The 13,590-nt window shown below is 31.5% G+C and overlaps 1 protein-coding gene across 1 annotated transcript; it reads right to left on the bottom strand.

Moving 5' to 3' along the window:
* Positions 1-589: 589 nt before the first annotated feature.
* On the bottom strand, positions 590-9,974 carry LOC139511322 (uncharacterized). The gene is made up of 4 exons (XM_071297964.1): positions 9,723-9,974; positions 4,872-5,138; positions 3,508-3,622; positions 590-2,756 (listed from the first exon to the last, which is right to left on the bottom strand). The coding sequence occupies exons 1-4, from the start codon at positions 9,871-9,873 to the stop codon at positions 2,252-2,254; spliced, it is 1,038 nt and encodes a 345-aa protein (XP_071154065.1). The 5' UTR covers positions 9,874-9,974; the 3' UTR covers positions 590-2,251.
* Between the last annotated feature and the right edge of the window lie 3,616 nt (positions 9,975-13,590).

The following is a 13,590-nucleotide window of genomic DNA, read 5'->3' on the forward strand; positions in this document are numbered from 1 at the left end:
TTCTTTGAATTTGAGCGTCACAGATGAGTCTTTTGTAGACAAAACGCGCGTCTGGAGTAAATACAAAATTTAATCCTTGTATCTATAATAAGAAAATTGATGATGGCAAACGAACACTTACAATGAAATGTCTTTAATGATGAAAACAGCATTTTATGTTCCTTTTATATTGCAACTGTCGTATTAACTGTTCTATCATATATTACATTCGTGTTGCTTTCATTTAGTTTCAAGACTATTTTCAATCTTCAGCGAACAATATGCAGACTCATTGAGCAGCAGTTAAATTTAACGATCGTCTATAACACTAAATGGAGACAACAATACAACTTTGATATTTGACTACATAATAGTATAACAATCGTACAAAGAAAGTAGAAAAACCGAATCGATGCATAAAACAGAAAACATTAGTGGTCTCTCTTTAAAATTACTTTAAAACAGCACATAATTGCAGATCCTTTTAGATTTGACTAACCAGCTAGCCTTATGCATATAATCCATTTTTGTGATCTAAAAAATGTGTTTTGATCACAAACAGGGAGAATCAAGGATTTGACTATAACATTTCAATCCCAAAAAGAACAAATCAAACAACATCTTCTATTTTATAAATACATACATTAAATAAAGCTAATAATAATGAATAACTGACAAGAATTCTTATTTCTTTTCGCGGAAACATAGACAAAATAAAGGCATTTCCCCCCCCCCCCCCCCCCAAAAAAAAACAAGCGAGGGCAGTTAACATTTCCTGAGCTACCTGTCCAGGAAAGCTACTTGGCAAATTCTCCTCCGCAACATGAAATATCTTTTTAATTACACGGAATATAAAAAGGAATGGTTCAGTTAAATATTCAATAATACACCATTAATATTTTGATAACAAAAAGTTAGCAAAAGAGCTGTATTTGATAAAGCGTACAAAATGTTCACGCGTTACCTTAAATATTAAAAAAGTAATATATACATTTTTGAAAATACCACGACAGAGCGGGAAAATGTCATAGTATTGTGTGCATTACCCAGCGATGATTAAATACAAGTGATATTCGTTAGATTAAGGTAAACAAATTAAAAAAAAATACACCTGCTTTCAACCAATCAAAATCAACCATATTTTTATAAGGTATATTTATGTAAAATATTGAAAAAATCCATCGTCACATTTGAAATTCGTTACTGAAATAACAAATGGGAAATGTTAAACCGCTAACGCAAATTATTTTAGAGAAAAGCATCACCAATTTCAAGATATTTCCTTGTTCAATCGCCTGAAGTAAATGTGTAAAGATTTCATATAGTATTTCAACTAGAACAATTTTCGAAAAGGATGAGAAGGATAGTAAGGGGACATCCAAAACACATAAGTCGAAAGCAAATGGACAACGCTATGATAAAAGACCAACAATTTTAGAGGATGACGAAAAGACAAACTAGTCAACTAAACACAATTTCATCATAAATGGAGATAGGAGGAAATAAACAATGAGATAGAAATGTAGGAAAACAAACGCTTACTAAACAGCAAGCAAAGCTAAACTCGCTGACCTCTTATGTTTCGTGGCGAGTATAAAATGTTTTATGCTTGTCCTACAATATACATGTGACCTTTCTTTGCACTTTCCACTCTTGCGTTTATCTTTCTGATCATCGATTATTGCTTTAGCAGAAAAAAAGAGACATATTTATTCAGGCATATTTCATTGAGCATTTGTAATTCTGATAATGATTAATATGATGTGTTGTATTTGATATATATAAGATAATGAATTAAAGGTTATGTCGAGCAGCACATCTTCATTGGACCTTTGTCCTTTTAAAGCCCATAGATTATTATTTTTATATTCGAACGAACATAGTGAGGGAATAAATCAATGCATAATATACGTTTAAAGCTTCGGTTTATCGGTACAGTTGAGGTCCAGTATTGGTAAAGTAAAATGGTAGATTGTAGGAAAATGGAAAAACCACATGTACACAACCATGTAAAGTCTATATTATTATCAAATAAACTCTTACTCAAAGGTTGGAAAATGATAAAAAAAATAATAAAAAAAAACATCCTGTGCATAATGAATAAAAAAAAACATTTGTCTAAAAGAGTAACAAGTACTTTTTATTCATTTCCTTTCTGTCGATGAAAATTAAAGAAGGACTGAAAATATACTCATTGCAGTGATTCTTTTCAAATAAAATGGCATGGATTAATAACACTTACGCGATGTATGTTAAAAATTGTGTGTTTGCATCAAAGCATGGCAATTGAAATCAGTACTGTCATTACACAAACTAAATCAACTATAATTCGGTTAGAACTACCAGTTGGATCACCACTTAATCGTTCATAATAGTAAATTGGTTGATTAAGTCCTTCACTTAAAGTGTAAAACCCTGCACCGTCTGGTTTCCAACAAACTGCCTCACCCTGAGGTTCGTCTTTGTATTTTAATTTAATTGGGTCTAAGGCAAGTGCAGAAAGATAATCTCCTTTCGTGACGTTCCAGTAGTAAAGATTGTCTACGGATATTATAACCACTTCCGTTCCATTCGGTGATATGTCCCCTCCAGTTGGGTCAGGGTATTCTGTATGGAAAGACATGGTAACAAGATCTGTTAAATTGGTTATCTCTGGATTGTTCCAGGCGGAGCTTTGAACATGTACTGCTTTAGCTGGAACACCAGTGTTTTTAGACACAAGATAAATTTCCCCTTGGGGGTCTATCATTATAGTCTCGCAGTAATGTTCTGTCCATCTACAAAACATAAAAAATGAAATAAAAATTAAATGAATTGCTAGTGCTGTGAGTCATTTAATCTCACTTTCTAAAATTCAAACATTCGGATTATTAGATATGTATTATTTTTAACACATGTTTTATGCAAAGCAGTTGTTGGAAAACAAAAGAAAAGCTATATTTCTATCAAATAGCGATACAAAATAATCACACACAGACATGAATAAAAACCCAAAGAATCAGCGCTTGCATTGCTTATTTTGATATCACAGTCACATTGACACTTTCAATATAGATCATTTACTGTTCTTAATCTGAAGGTGACAATGATCATTTCGATAAAGAAGTATATTTTGATTGATTGCAGTTACCTCAAATAACTTCAAATTACTCAAGTGTATTATTGGTACAAGATAGATAAAATTCAAGCTAACATCATCTATAACTAATTATAGACTAACAACTCAAGGTGTTTCTACTTTATAATAAAATTAAAATAAATAATAGTACTGTAAGTCTGGTGTCAAAACACAGCTTAGCCCGCAATTATTCCAACAATACTTTTTTTTTCTTTTTAACGTTTTCCATAATTTAATGCAGAGAATAAAAGCCATTACCGGTTGATAAAAGTAAATTCCAATATTAAATAAAGGTTAACTGTACGCTGATTTCAATATTATACAGTTCCTATATACGTTTTTTTTTTAAATAAGGGAGACAAGTTACTACTTTGCCGGTGAATAAAAATTCTCAATTTAGAAATACTTACGAGAAATGTATAGTTGCATCAACGTCTACTGTTAATGTTTGGTTGATTACAGCTGGCTCCCTTACTCTGTAGATAATGTCCCTAGAACCATTCCAGGTATTTCCTCCAAAATCACCTCAAAAACATAAATCAGTAAACAGTTAAGTATACAACTTACGACCAAAAAAAGATATGATAGACATAAATCTCTGACAGCCAATGAAATGCAGGCTTCCCGACAATAATAATAATATTCTACAAAATTGAATTAAGGGAACATATAATACGATCCAGAAAGTGTTTGTTCCTATTGATTCAAAATCGTGACTGGTTACAAAACATTGTTGGTCCTAGGCTGCGGCCAAAGGGATCCATTTGACGTACAAAAAATATATCAATTCATAATTTTTTGACAAATTATCCAAAATGTGCTGATTCTCTTTTGAAAAGACTTATTTTAACAAAGAAGTAAAGCATTTGAAATAGATCGACCAAAGAACCAAAAAATAGCAGTTTTAAAATGTTATGATGAAATAGAGTTGAAGGCCATATTTTGCCTATTTAAAAGTGATCTTTGTCCTTTTGAAATTAGTTTATTCAATCGTATTTACTTTTAGTCGGTTAAATTTATTTTCAGAAAAAATCTGCAATTGAATCAAATGTCATAATGTTGCTTTACATTTCGGTCAACTGACATCCGTGTTTTGTTGAATATGTAAACAATTAAACAGGATGTTAGTCCATAAAACTCTACTCAAATATTGTTTCGATAGCAGATCGTTAATTGATTGTGTCCATCAACATCCGTGTACTTTAAATTGTACTTTGATATTTAAAATCAAAACGTAAAACTGAAACTGATTTGATCTAGACTTGGTATTGTTTTTTTCAAAATAGTATATTGCAATAAACAGAACTATATTAAATGTGATCTATATTAAAACTTCAGTTACTGAGCAGAATTGAATATTAAAAACTCAGAGATTTAGAAATTATGCATCATTAGGTTTTTTTGGGGCTTCTGCTATCCGGGATCATTGACTCTCTATGGTTACAGTCATATTCAGAATTGTTCTATCATTATCTTTGTCTACCTTCTTTGCAGGATCTATTGATTTACAAAAAAAAAATATATATTTCCAGAGTCAACATGACATAATTGTAATTGCACGTTTAGCATGAGGAAAAACAATATACAACAAATTAAAAAAGACACTGTTTTAACAGATTTTTTTCGAATTCTAAAAATTCAGAAGGTGATGCAATTTATGATATTTTCTTCAAAAGATATTGTTTATTGACATTGTACTACAGTGTAATTATGGGCAATTTATGTAGAAACATTATATAATTATGTTCTGTAGTACGAATATTTTCATCATTACCAATAAACAAACAGTATTCCTGACCATGACAGACACCATATGCAATATCTTCCCAGTCATTGTGAATGGCCATATTTATTGTGATTTTGGATTTAACTTCACCAGTCAAAGCGTGGATAGCGTAGATATAAGGTCCGTCTCCACTATCATTGTGAACATATAAAATATCTGTATGAGCCCGACTTGCTGCAATTCCTGATACTTCCGTGATAAATGGGTCTGTCACTACAGACAGCTGTTTAACCTTGAAGTATGGACGCGTGGTATCTAAATATTAAGAAAATAAAACTATTACTAAAACTTGATTTGACTTTTATCAATTTCAAGAGGAAACACATCAAAATTTATTGTTCAAATTCATTATACACGTTTTAACTATATATGTATAGAATTTCGGATCCTTCTTTTCATTGTTTTAATGTTTATAAATTTCATTATGTTTAGGTTTCTAAAATTGTTTAAATTTTTTTCGAAACATTGATCTCTTTCTTTACGAAATCTTTACAATTTTAACAATTTGGTTACACCTTCTCTTCAAAGTTGATATATGAGGTTTTGAATTTTCAAATATTTGGGCTCGATTATCCTATACGACATTCGGATTCCCTAAAATTTCCTCTGTGACAATGCTTATATAATACGTCACAATAATGATTCTATAACTGATTTTTTATTGGCGAGAATTACTCCGATTGATCTCGGGTCAAACATAACTCATTAAATAAAAAAACAAATTAAAAATGGAGGTATAGGAAAATATTAATCAGCATCTGATAGAGGAAAATTGATAGCGTATAATGTTATTTTAATTTTATATATTTTTACAGAAACTGGTATCATAGCCGGTAGGAATCAGATATTTTTTTATCATTAAGTCCAAATAGAGTTATAACTTCTAGATTGTTCGTGTGGTGTTCTGTTACACCACTATTCGAGGTTAGGGAAATGATTGAGCGATCGCAATCAATTTTTATAATTACGCTATACAGTTATTAGACCGTTGGTTTTCCCGTTTGAATGGTTTTACACTTGTAATTTTGGGGCTCTTTATAGCTTTTTGTTCGGTGTGAGCCAAGGCTCCGGATTGAAGGCCGTACATTAACCGATAATGGTTTACTTTTATAAATTGTTATTTGGATGGAGAGTTGTCTCATTGGCACTCACACCACATCTTCCTATATCTATATTCTGTATGTGCCAGTCCAACGCCAAAAGACTTAAATTCAGTGATTGCTGTTGATTGATGTCTATCATTTTGTTATAGCTTAATATGTGGTATTGGTATTTGCTCATTGTCGCAGGCCGTACGAGAACAAATATTTGCTTAAATCTGCATGAGTTGGTCATTGTTTGATAGATGTCTCAATAGCAATAATTCCACAACTTGTTGTATTCAAACAAGTCTAGATCTAGTATTTATCATTACTTGGCATTTCTGTGTTTCTTTTTGAAAACTAATTGTAAACTAATGATAATCTAACTGCTCAAACATTCGCGGCACTATGTACAATTTCTTTAGGGTAATTTTAGGAGGGATATGGGTAGCTCTTTCTTTAGTAAACGGTATACAAATAAGGATGTGCAAGATACATTTGTACGCGATCGAAACAGCTACCTAAGAACACTACACATTGAAACGATACATGCATGTCAACAAACCGAACTCAACGATAAACAGTATACTGGTTCCTTTTAGTCTAGGTGGTCGCGTTGTCTAGAGCGATGGACATAGTTCAGGCGGTGTTGTCTCGATATCCAAACACTAAGAGGTCGACTCCCGGTTTGCGGAGAACACAAATTTGCTGCCGCAGATTTGCAGATTTAACATTGCTTTGCTTAGAGTAGTCATGAATATCAAATTTGTTTTCAGCCGTGTATCACCTTCACTGATCATCCAATGGATAGATCTGTCGTAGAATTATCATTTGTTTTGATGTTCATATCACATTTATTCAAATTAGCACACTAAAGTTTGCTAATATCTTTTAAATGCATGTTTCAACTCTTTGTAGTCTTGATATCAATCTCAATAAACATATATCCAAATTATATCTCCAGATCGTTATTTGTTTGGATTCAAAACTTTTTTCTTTTATTTGAAGCGATATAATTGTGATAATTATAATAGTTAAGCTTTTCATCTCTTTATTCCTTTAATTCGTTGACGTCAATGAATTTTTTAGTTTATCACTAAAACCTTTAACTGTCATATTTCCACTCATTAATATAAAAAAAGATCAACTACAAAACACCCAATTGTTTATATACAATGATAAATATTAAGTTATCAACGAGCTCAGGCTTATTGCTTTATTTGAATATAATAGAATGTATGTCGTATGATTGCCAATGACAAAGCTTTCCACCAATGTCCAAAATGACGTAGATTTGAGCAATTATATATAATAATCTATGTACAGATTTCAACCATGAGCAAAACCTATACCGTAGAGTAAACCACATCTGAAAATGTGAAAAGGTTTAAACGATAAAAACAACGGTTTTATCAATGATAAAAATAAAGTTATCGAAATAATATAACAGAAAACTAACGACATCTCTGAATTATAAGTTCCTGAATACCGACAGGCACCCATTGACATGTTTTGATAAAAATAAATTATACAATTATATAGTATTTCCACCTATAACGATCAATTTTGATATAGATTTATGAAAATTCAGTTTGAAATATCATATCCAGCGTCAAATGAAAGCCTATTGTACACTGATTTAGAAAATATATGGTTTCAATACAATTTTTTTTTCTAAATAAGGGAGATACAGTGTTACTTCCGATTTTGTTTTATAGAATATATGGTTCTATATTCTTTTACATCAATTAAGTACAAAACAAAGCTACTTCCGGTTTACAAAAAATCATTTCCGGTTGGATTTCCAAGGTCATGTTAATTGCAACCTAATGAAAAAAGTCCCACGGCTTTATTGTGTTTAGATATGAATTTAAAGCAAAGGTCAAAATCTAGAACATCAAATTTAATTTTGACCTTGCGTTCAATTTCAAGGTCATACACCAATGATATTTGAATCAACTTATCCTAGGTCTTTATTATATTTAATAAATGAGTTATGCCACCATACAAGTAATTTTAAATATAAAAAGGGAGAATACTGCCTTTTATGGTCAACGTACCCTTTCAACCAAAATTTATGTGTTACGACATGTCGCAACTTACAATTTAGGAAAAATATGTTGTCGATATCTTATACGGGTTTTGGAAGTAATTGAAAATAAGCCAATATCTTAAGTTAGAATATGACTTTGACCTCTGACCTTGACCTATTTTTAATTTTTTGGACTAAGGACCTCAAATCAAAAGACCCTAGGTCTCTATCACTTATGATTTACTAGTTAGAAATGCATACTACTTATATAACATGCATAAGGAAATAACTCTCATATGGAGTGTTCAAATCGCTTTGGTCAAAATAGGACGAAACATGCGAAGGATATAACAAGCAATTTTACAATATAAATCTGTCGCTTTCTTCTGCAGTTCTGGAGGAGATGTAGTCACAAGGAAAACAGTGTTCGGGTAGACAACTCTTACAAAGAAAATTGTTCGTCAGGGTGAAATTTAAAAGCGCATGAACTATACGATACCATATGAGAGCTATCTAAGCGACATATTTCGAAACAAATATTTATCACAACAACAAAATTAGGCAGAAGAAAAAAATATAAAAATATATAAATAATCAGAACAAATAAAATAGGTCTTCCCACAGAAAAGTTTTTTAGAAATTGGTTCCAAAAATAACCTTCCATCATAACTTTTTTTTTCAAAATAAACGAAATAAAGGATAATAAATAGAAGTATGAAATATCAATCTTACAAACAACACTTTCATTTTTAACATTTTCAGCATTAATACTTTCAACATTAACACTTTTAACATAAACACTTTCAAATTTAACATTTTCAACGTTAACACTCCAACATTTACAATTTCAACATTAATCCTTTCAACATTAACTCTTTTGCTATTACATATCAAAAGATAAATTTGCATCATCTAGATGTAATTGTATATAGTTTAACCAGTACCTTGTCGAAAATAAACTTATCATCATAGATTGCAGGACTAATTTTTTTATTTACGCCAGACGCGCGTCTCGTCTACAAAAAACTCACTAGTGACGCTCGAATCCAAAAACGTTTAAAAGGCCAAATAAAGTACGAAGTTGAAGAGCATTGAGGACCAAAATTCCTAAACATTTTCCCAATTACAGCTAAGGTAATCTATTTCTGATGTAGAAAAGCACTTAGTATTTCAAAAATTCAGAGGTTTGTAAACAGTTAATTTATAAATACGACCGTACCAATGATAATTCATGTCAGCACAGAAGTGCTGACTACTGGGCTGATGATACCCTCGGTAAAATGTATGTTCATGCTGTTCTATACATGTTATATATAACTGCGCAGAAACACTAGTAGAAAATATCTGTTCATGCTGTTTTATACATGCTATATATAACTGCGCAGAAACACTAGTAGAAAATGTCTGTTCATGCTGTTCTATACATGTTATATATATCTGCGCAGAAACACTAGTAGAAAATGTCTGTTCATGCTGTTCTATACATGTTATATATAACTGCGCAGAAACACTAGTAGAAAATGTCTGTTCATGCTGTTCTATACATGTTATATATAACTGCGCAGAAACACTAGTAGAAAATGTCTGTTCATGCTGTTCTATACATGTTATATATAACTGCGCAGAAACAATTTCAGTTATTTTGATACACAATTGCCTTCTTTAATTTTTCTATTCTTTTTGTTCCAAGATATCACTATAATATCTAATTTGTAAACTACTTACCTGCAATCACAACAATTACACACATATAAATAATATACAGCAACATAGTTTCTGGAGAGAATAAAAACACTGTGTGTGTAAATGTACACATAAAACGCACCTGTGGTATTTTAGTAATGATGAACAGCGTAACGGACATACTGTAAAACATGGTATTATATATGAATATGATTTGGTGGTACAAGTAAAAAGCTTTGTTTTCTCATAGCTTTTTCAGTATCTAAATCAATTGTTCACCATACATTAACATATAACTTCATACCTCTTTGTTTAGAAAAGTGTTGTCACTTTTTTAAGTTTCTTTTTCATTTGTTTTAACATGTTTAAGTATGTAAGAAATGACACCAAAGAGAATTGTTCGTCTTGAATTTCATGTCAAGTTACTTACCTTGGTATGGCAAAGTAAATATATCAGTCATTCGTAAGTTTGAATGTGACATTATGTTTTGTTTTTTCCTGAACTTAAATATTGATATGAATAGATCTATCCAAAGCTCTGATAGAAGCAATGCAGAATATTTAACCACGTGGCTACCACCAGAAAAGTAAAAAAAAAATACATTCAGTGGTACAATAAATTCCACAACGGCTTGCCATACGAAATAGTTATGTTTGCTAGATATCGGTCATTGTCAATTTGTGTTGTCCCTTATACGCTTCTGTAGGATTAAGTCCATTCACAGGGATTTTTTTGTTGTAAAAGTTAATAACGACGGACGACGTTAACAGACCAACATGATTTTTTTTGTATTCAAAAAGTAACAGTGTGTGTTTCCTTGGAGTATTAATAGTAACTGAAGATGAAGCGTATTACCCACACATCATTACATGCATCTGTTTACATACACAATTTGTAAAATCAAACAATCTATTGAAGGGAGACTACAAGTATTAGCAATCCAAATTATATATTTAGAAAGAAGATATATCGAGACAGGTCACAACAACGTTGTTTATGTGAATAATTTGCTATCTTGCTGGTATTTCCCACTCCTTTGTATAGCGAATACATAAAAAAAAACATCCATGGTAAAAATCGATCAAAGGTATCTAATACAAATAAACAAAAGTCGTTTGAAACATTGGCCTATTTATATTCTTGAACATTCATGTGAACTGAAAGTAAGAGAAAATAAAGAAGGGCTATTTGTATTTGTATCCTTGAAGAATCAAGTCAGTATGAAGAGAGTTTAAATGAAAGAATTGTAGCAAAATTCAACATTTCTATTGTAAAAGTTTAAGTAAGATGCAGCTAACCAAGAAGTTGGTATTCTGTTGCAGTCTTCCATATTTGTTATAATCCTTTTTAGGTTCTTCAATAATTGTTTTTGATTTATTGTTTTTGGACTTCACTAAACTTGTTGTCTTCAAAGCAATCGAACCTCAGCCCCTTAATAGGATTTTTCTTTTGAGAACATTTCGATACATCAGCCATATTTTTTTAAGCACCTTTTCCCTTTATAAATCAGGATATTTGTATCTGCATGAACTTTGTGTTGATTAAAGGAGGGGTATAATATAGGTATACGAAATTTTGGTCTGTCATAATGGTAAAGCAACTGCTTGAAATATTAGGTTTAAAAAAAAAAGTGAAATACTCTCTTATTATGTGTTATATGATAAATATATTTAGGTTCCTAACAAAGTCTCAGTCAGGAAGAGTTCACCTCTGAACTCGACCTTATTTCATGGATCAGTCTACAAGGTTGAAGTTACGTGGTCAAGTCCAGATCTCTGATACTATAAGCAGTAAGTCAGCTCTATTTGGTGTATGGAATTATTGTAAAGTGTATTTAGTTGTTGTTGTTTGGTTTATTTCTCAAATACATTTGAACTTTAATTAAAAAAAAAAGAAATGGAAAATGTGTCTAAAAGGCAACAACCAAACCAAAGGGCAGAAAACAGCCAAAAGCCATAAATGGGACATTAACTCAGCGAAAACGAAACAATCCCGCGACCAGAGTCGGGCGTAACTGCCCCTACACACAATGTGCAAAATTTCAGTAAAAATGAATGTCCCAACAAACTCCAAAACTTATGAATAAACTCATCATAGATGAACTAAAAAAAACAAAAACACAAACACAAACAACTAACAAGGCTAGAGGTTCCTGGCATAGGACAGGCGCAAACATCCGTTTACTTTTAGAAAAAACCTTTATAAACAGACGTTCACCATGAATGCATACCTTATCGCTAATCCCGGCTGACCCGGCCGCTTGAACTTTTGACGTCAGCAACAATCACTTTTCCATTGTGGCGTCAGACATTTTGTTTTATGACGTCAAAATTTTACGGGAACCTGTGTGATATCCAGTAATGGCGGACAAATAGCGATAAGGTGTATTGATAAGTAAATGAGGGGTATCATTTCAGTCTGTATATACTCTTGTTTGTTTAAGGATTATACAGGTAGAATGCGACCCTTAATAGATCATTTCTATCCTGCTCATAACAGAGTTAAAAAAGATAATATTTCGCGACAATGAATCGTTGCTCTCTTTGTAATGCAACTGTTACAATTGTCCCAAATGAAATATATGGTTGAAAACAATATGAAGACGACAGTAGTTTACCGATGTTCAAATCTCGACAATCGATAAGGACAAGACAAACCAAAGCAACACACATATGTTATGGTCTCACATAAACTCCAAGAGAAGCGATCGCGAGCGTCGACAGGGGTTTTGTCTCTAGCTATTCATGCATCGCTGGCCATAAATTTCGATATTGAAAGCATACGAAGACAAAATACAGGGACCCTGTATTGTTTGTTGACGTCAGAAATAAAACTCAACGGAAACACAGTAACACAAGTCGGTTTGAAAAACCTTACGACAAAGATTGATCGTAAGTATACTGAGTTCTCCATGACTTACGATCAATCTTAGTTGTAAGTCATTTTGTGAAACCGAATCCAGGTCACAAACAAGGCAATAAACAGCCAGTGACTGTGTATCACAAATAAATATAAGGTCAGTTTAATATGAATAGCCTGGTACCTTTGATAACTATTAAAGGTATAGTCGCAGTGTTAAAATATTTACTTTTAGAAATTGAAATTAATTAAAAAAAATGTAAAAGTAAGTTTAGTAAAATATATTCTGTACTGTTGGATTTATATCATGAGGTTAAATTTTCGCCTATTTTAGCTTAATATAAATTAGCGTTTTTAAATACTTATATTGATTAGATTGTTAAGGAGCAAATGCATCAAGGTCGAGTTATATGAAAAATAAAAATAACCACCAAATAGTAATCAAATAGTTAAAGAGTCATTTTGTTATAAAAGTTATATCTTGGCTTGACTGTTCTAACAAAACCTTGGTTGGAGCCTGTATCAATAAAATAACTCTTGAATAAATATGTCTATGTAAAATTATAACACATAGATACAAAAGTTTGAGAAATACACGAACAAATAAAATTATGTAATTTGTTTTATCAACTGACATCAATGACCAAAGATGAAGATCCTTACGGTTTTATAAAGACAGCTTTCGTGTGACTCAACTTAAAGAATTGTATGTTATTTTTCAAGAATGGGTTTTCATTTATTGTTTGCCATACTTTGATCAGTTTCTTTTCGACTTGTGCGTATTGATCCTTCCTTAGGTATCTTTCGCATTTTTTTTTTAATTTGTACTCACATTCTGTGATGTCAAAATAGCGAAAAGAAGAATGTCAAAAGACATTACACGATAAGATTAATGTCAAAACAGTAAAAGTTTTGAATATGGGTTTAAACTTTATGTTCATCTAACAACACAATGTGAGTGGTACTGTAGATACGTGTGTTGATATTTCGAATTGTCTTCTATAATTAAGAAATAATCATAATAACAGAACATCAAGAATAAACTCAAAG

Source organism: Mytilus edulis, chromosome 2, assembly GCF_963676685.1.
Source record: "Mytilus edulis chromosome 2, xbMytEdul2.2, whole genome shotgun sequence".
NCBI classification, from domain to species: domain Eukaryota; kingdom Metazoa; phylum Mollusca; class Bivalvia; order Mytilida; family Mytilidae; genus Mytilus; species Mytilus edulis.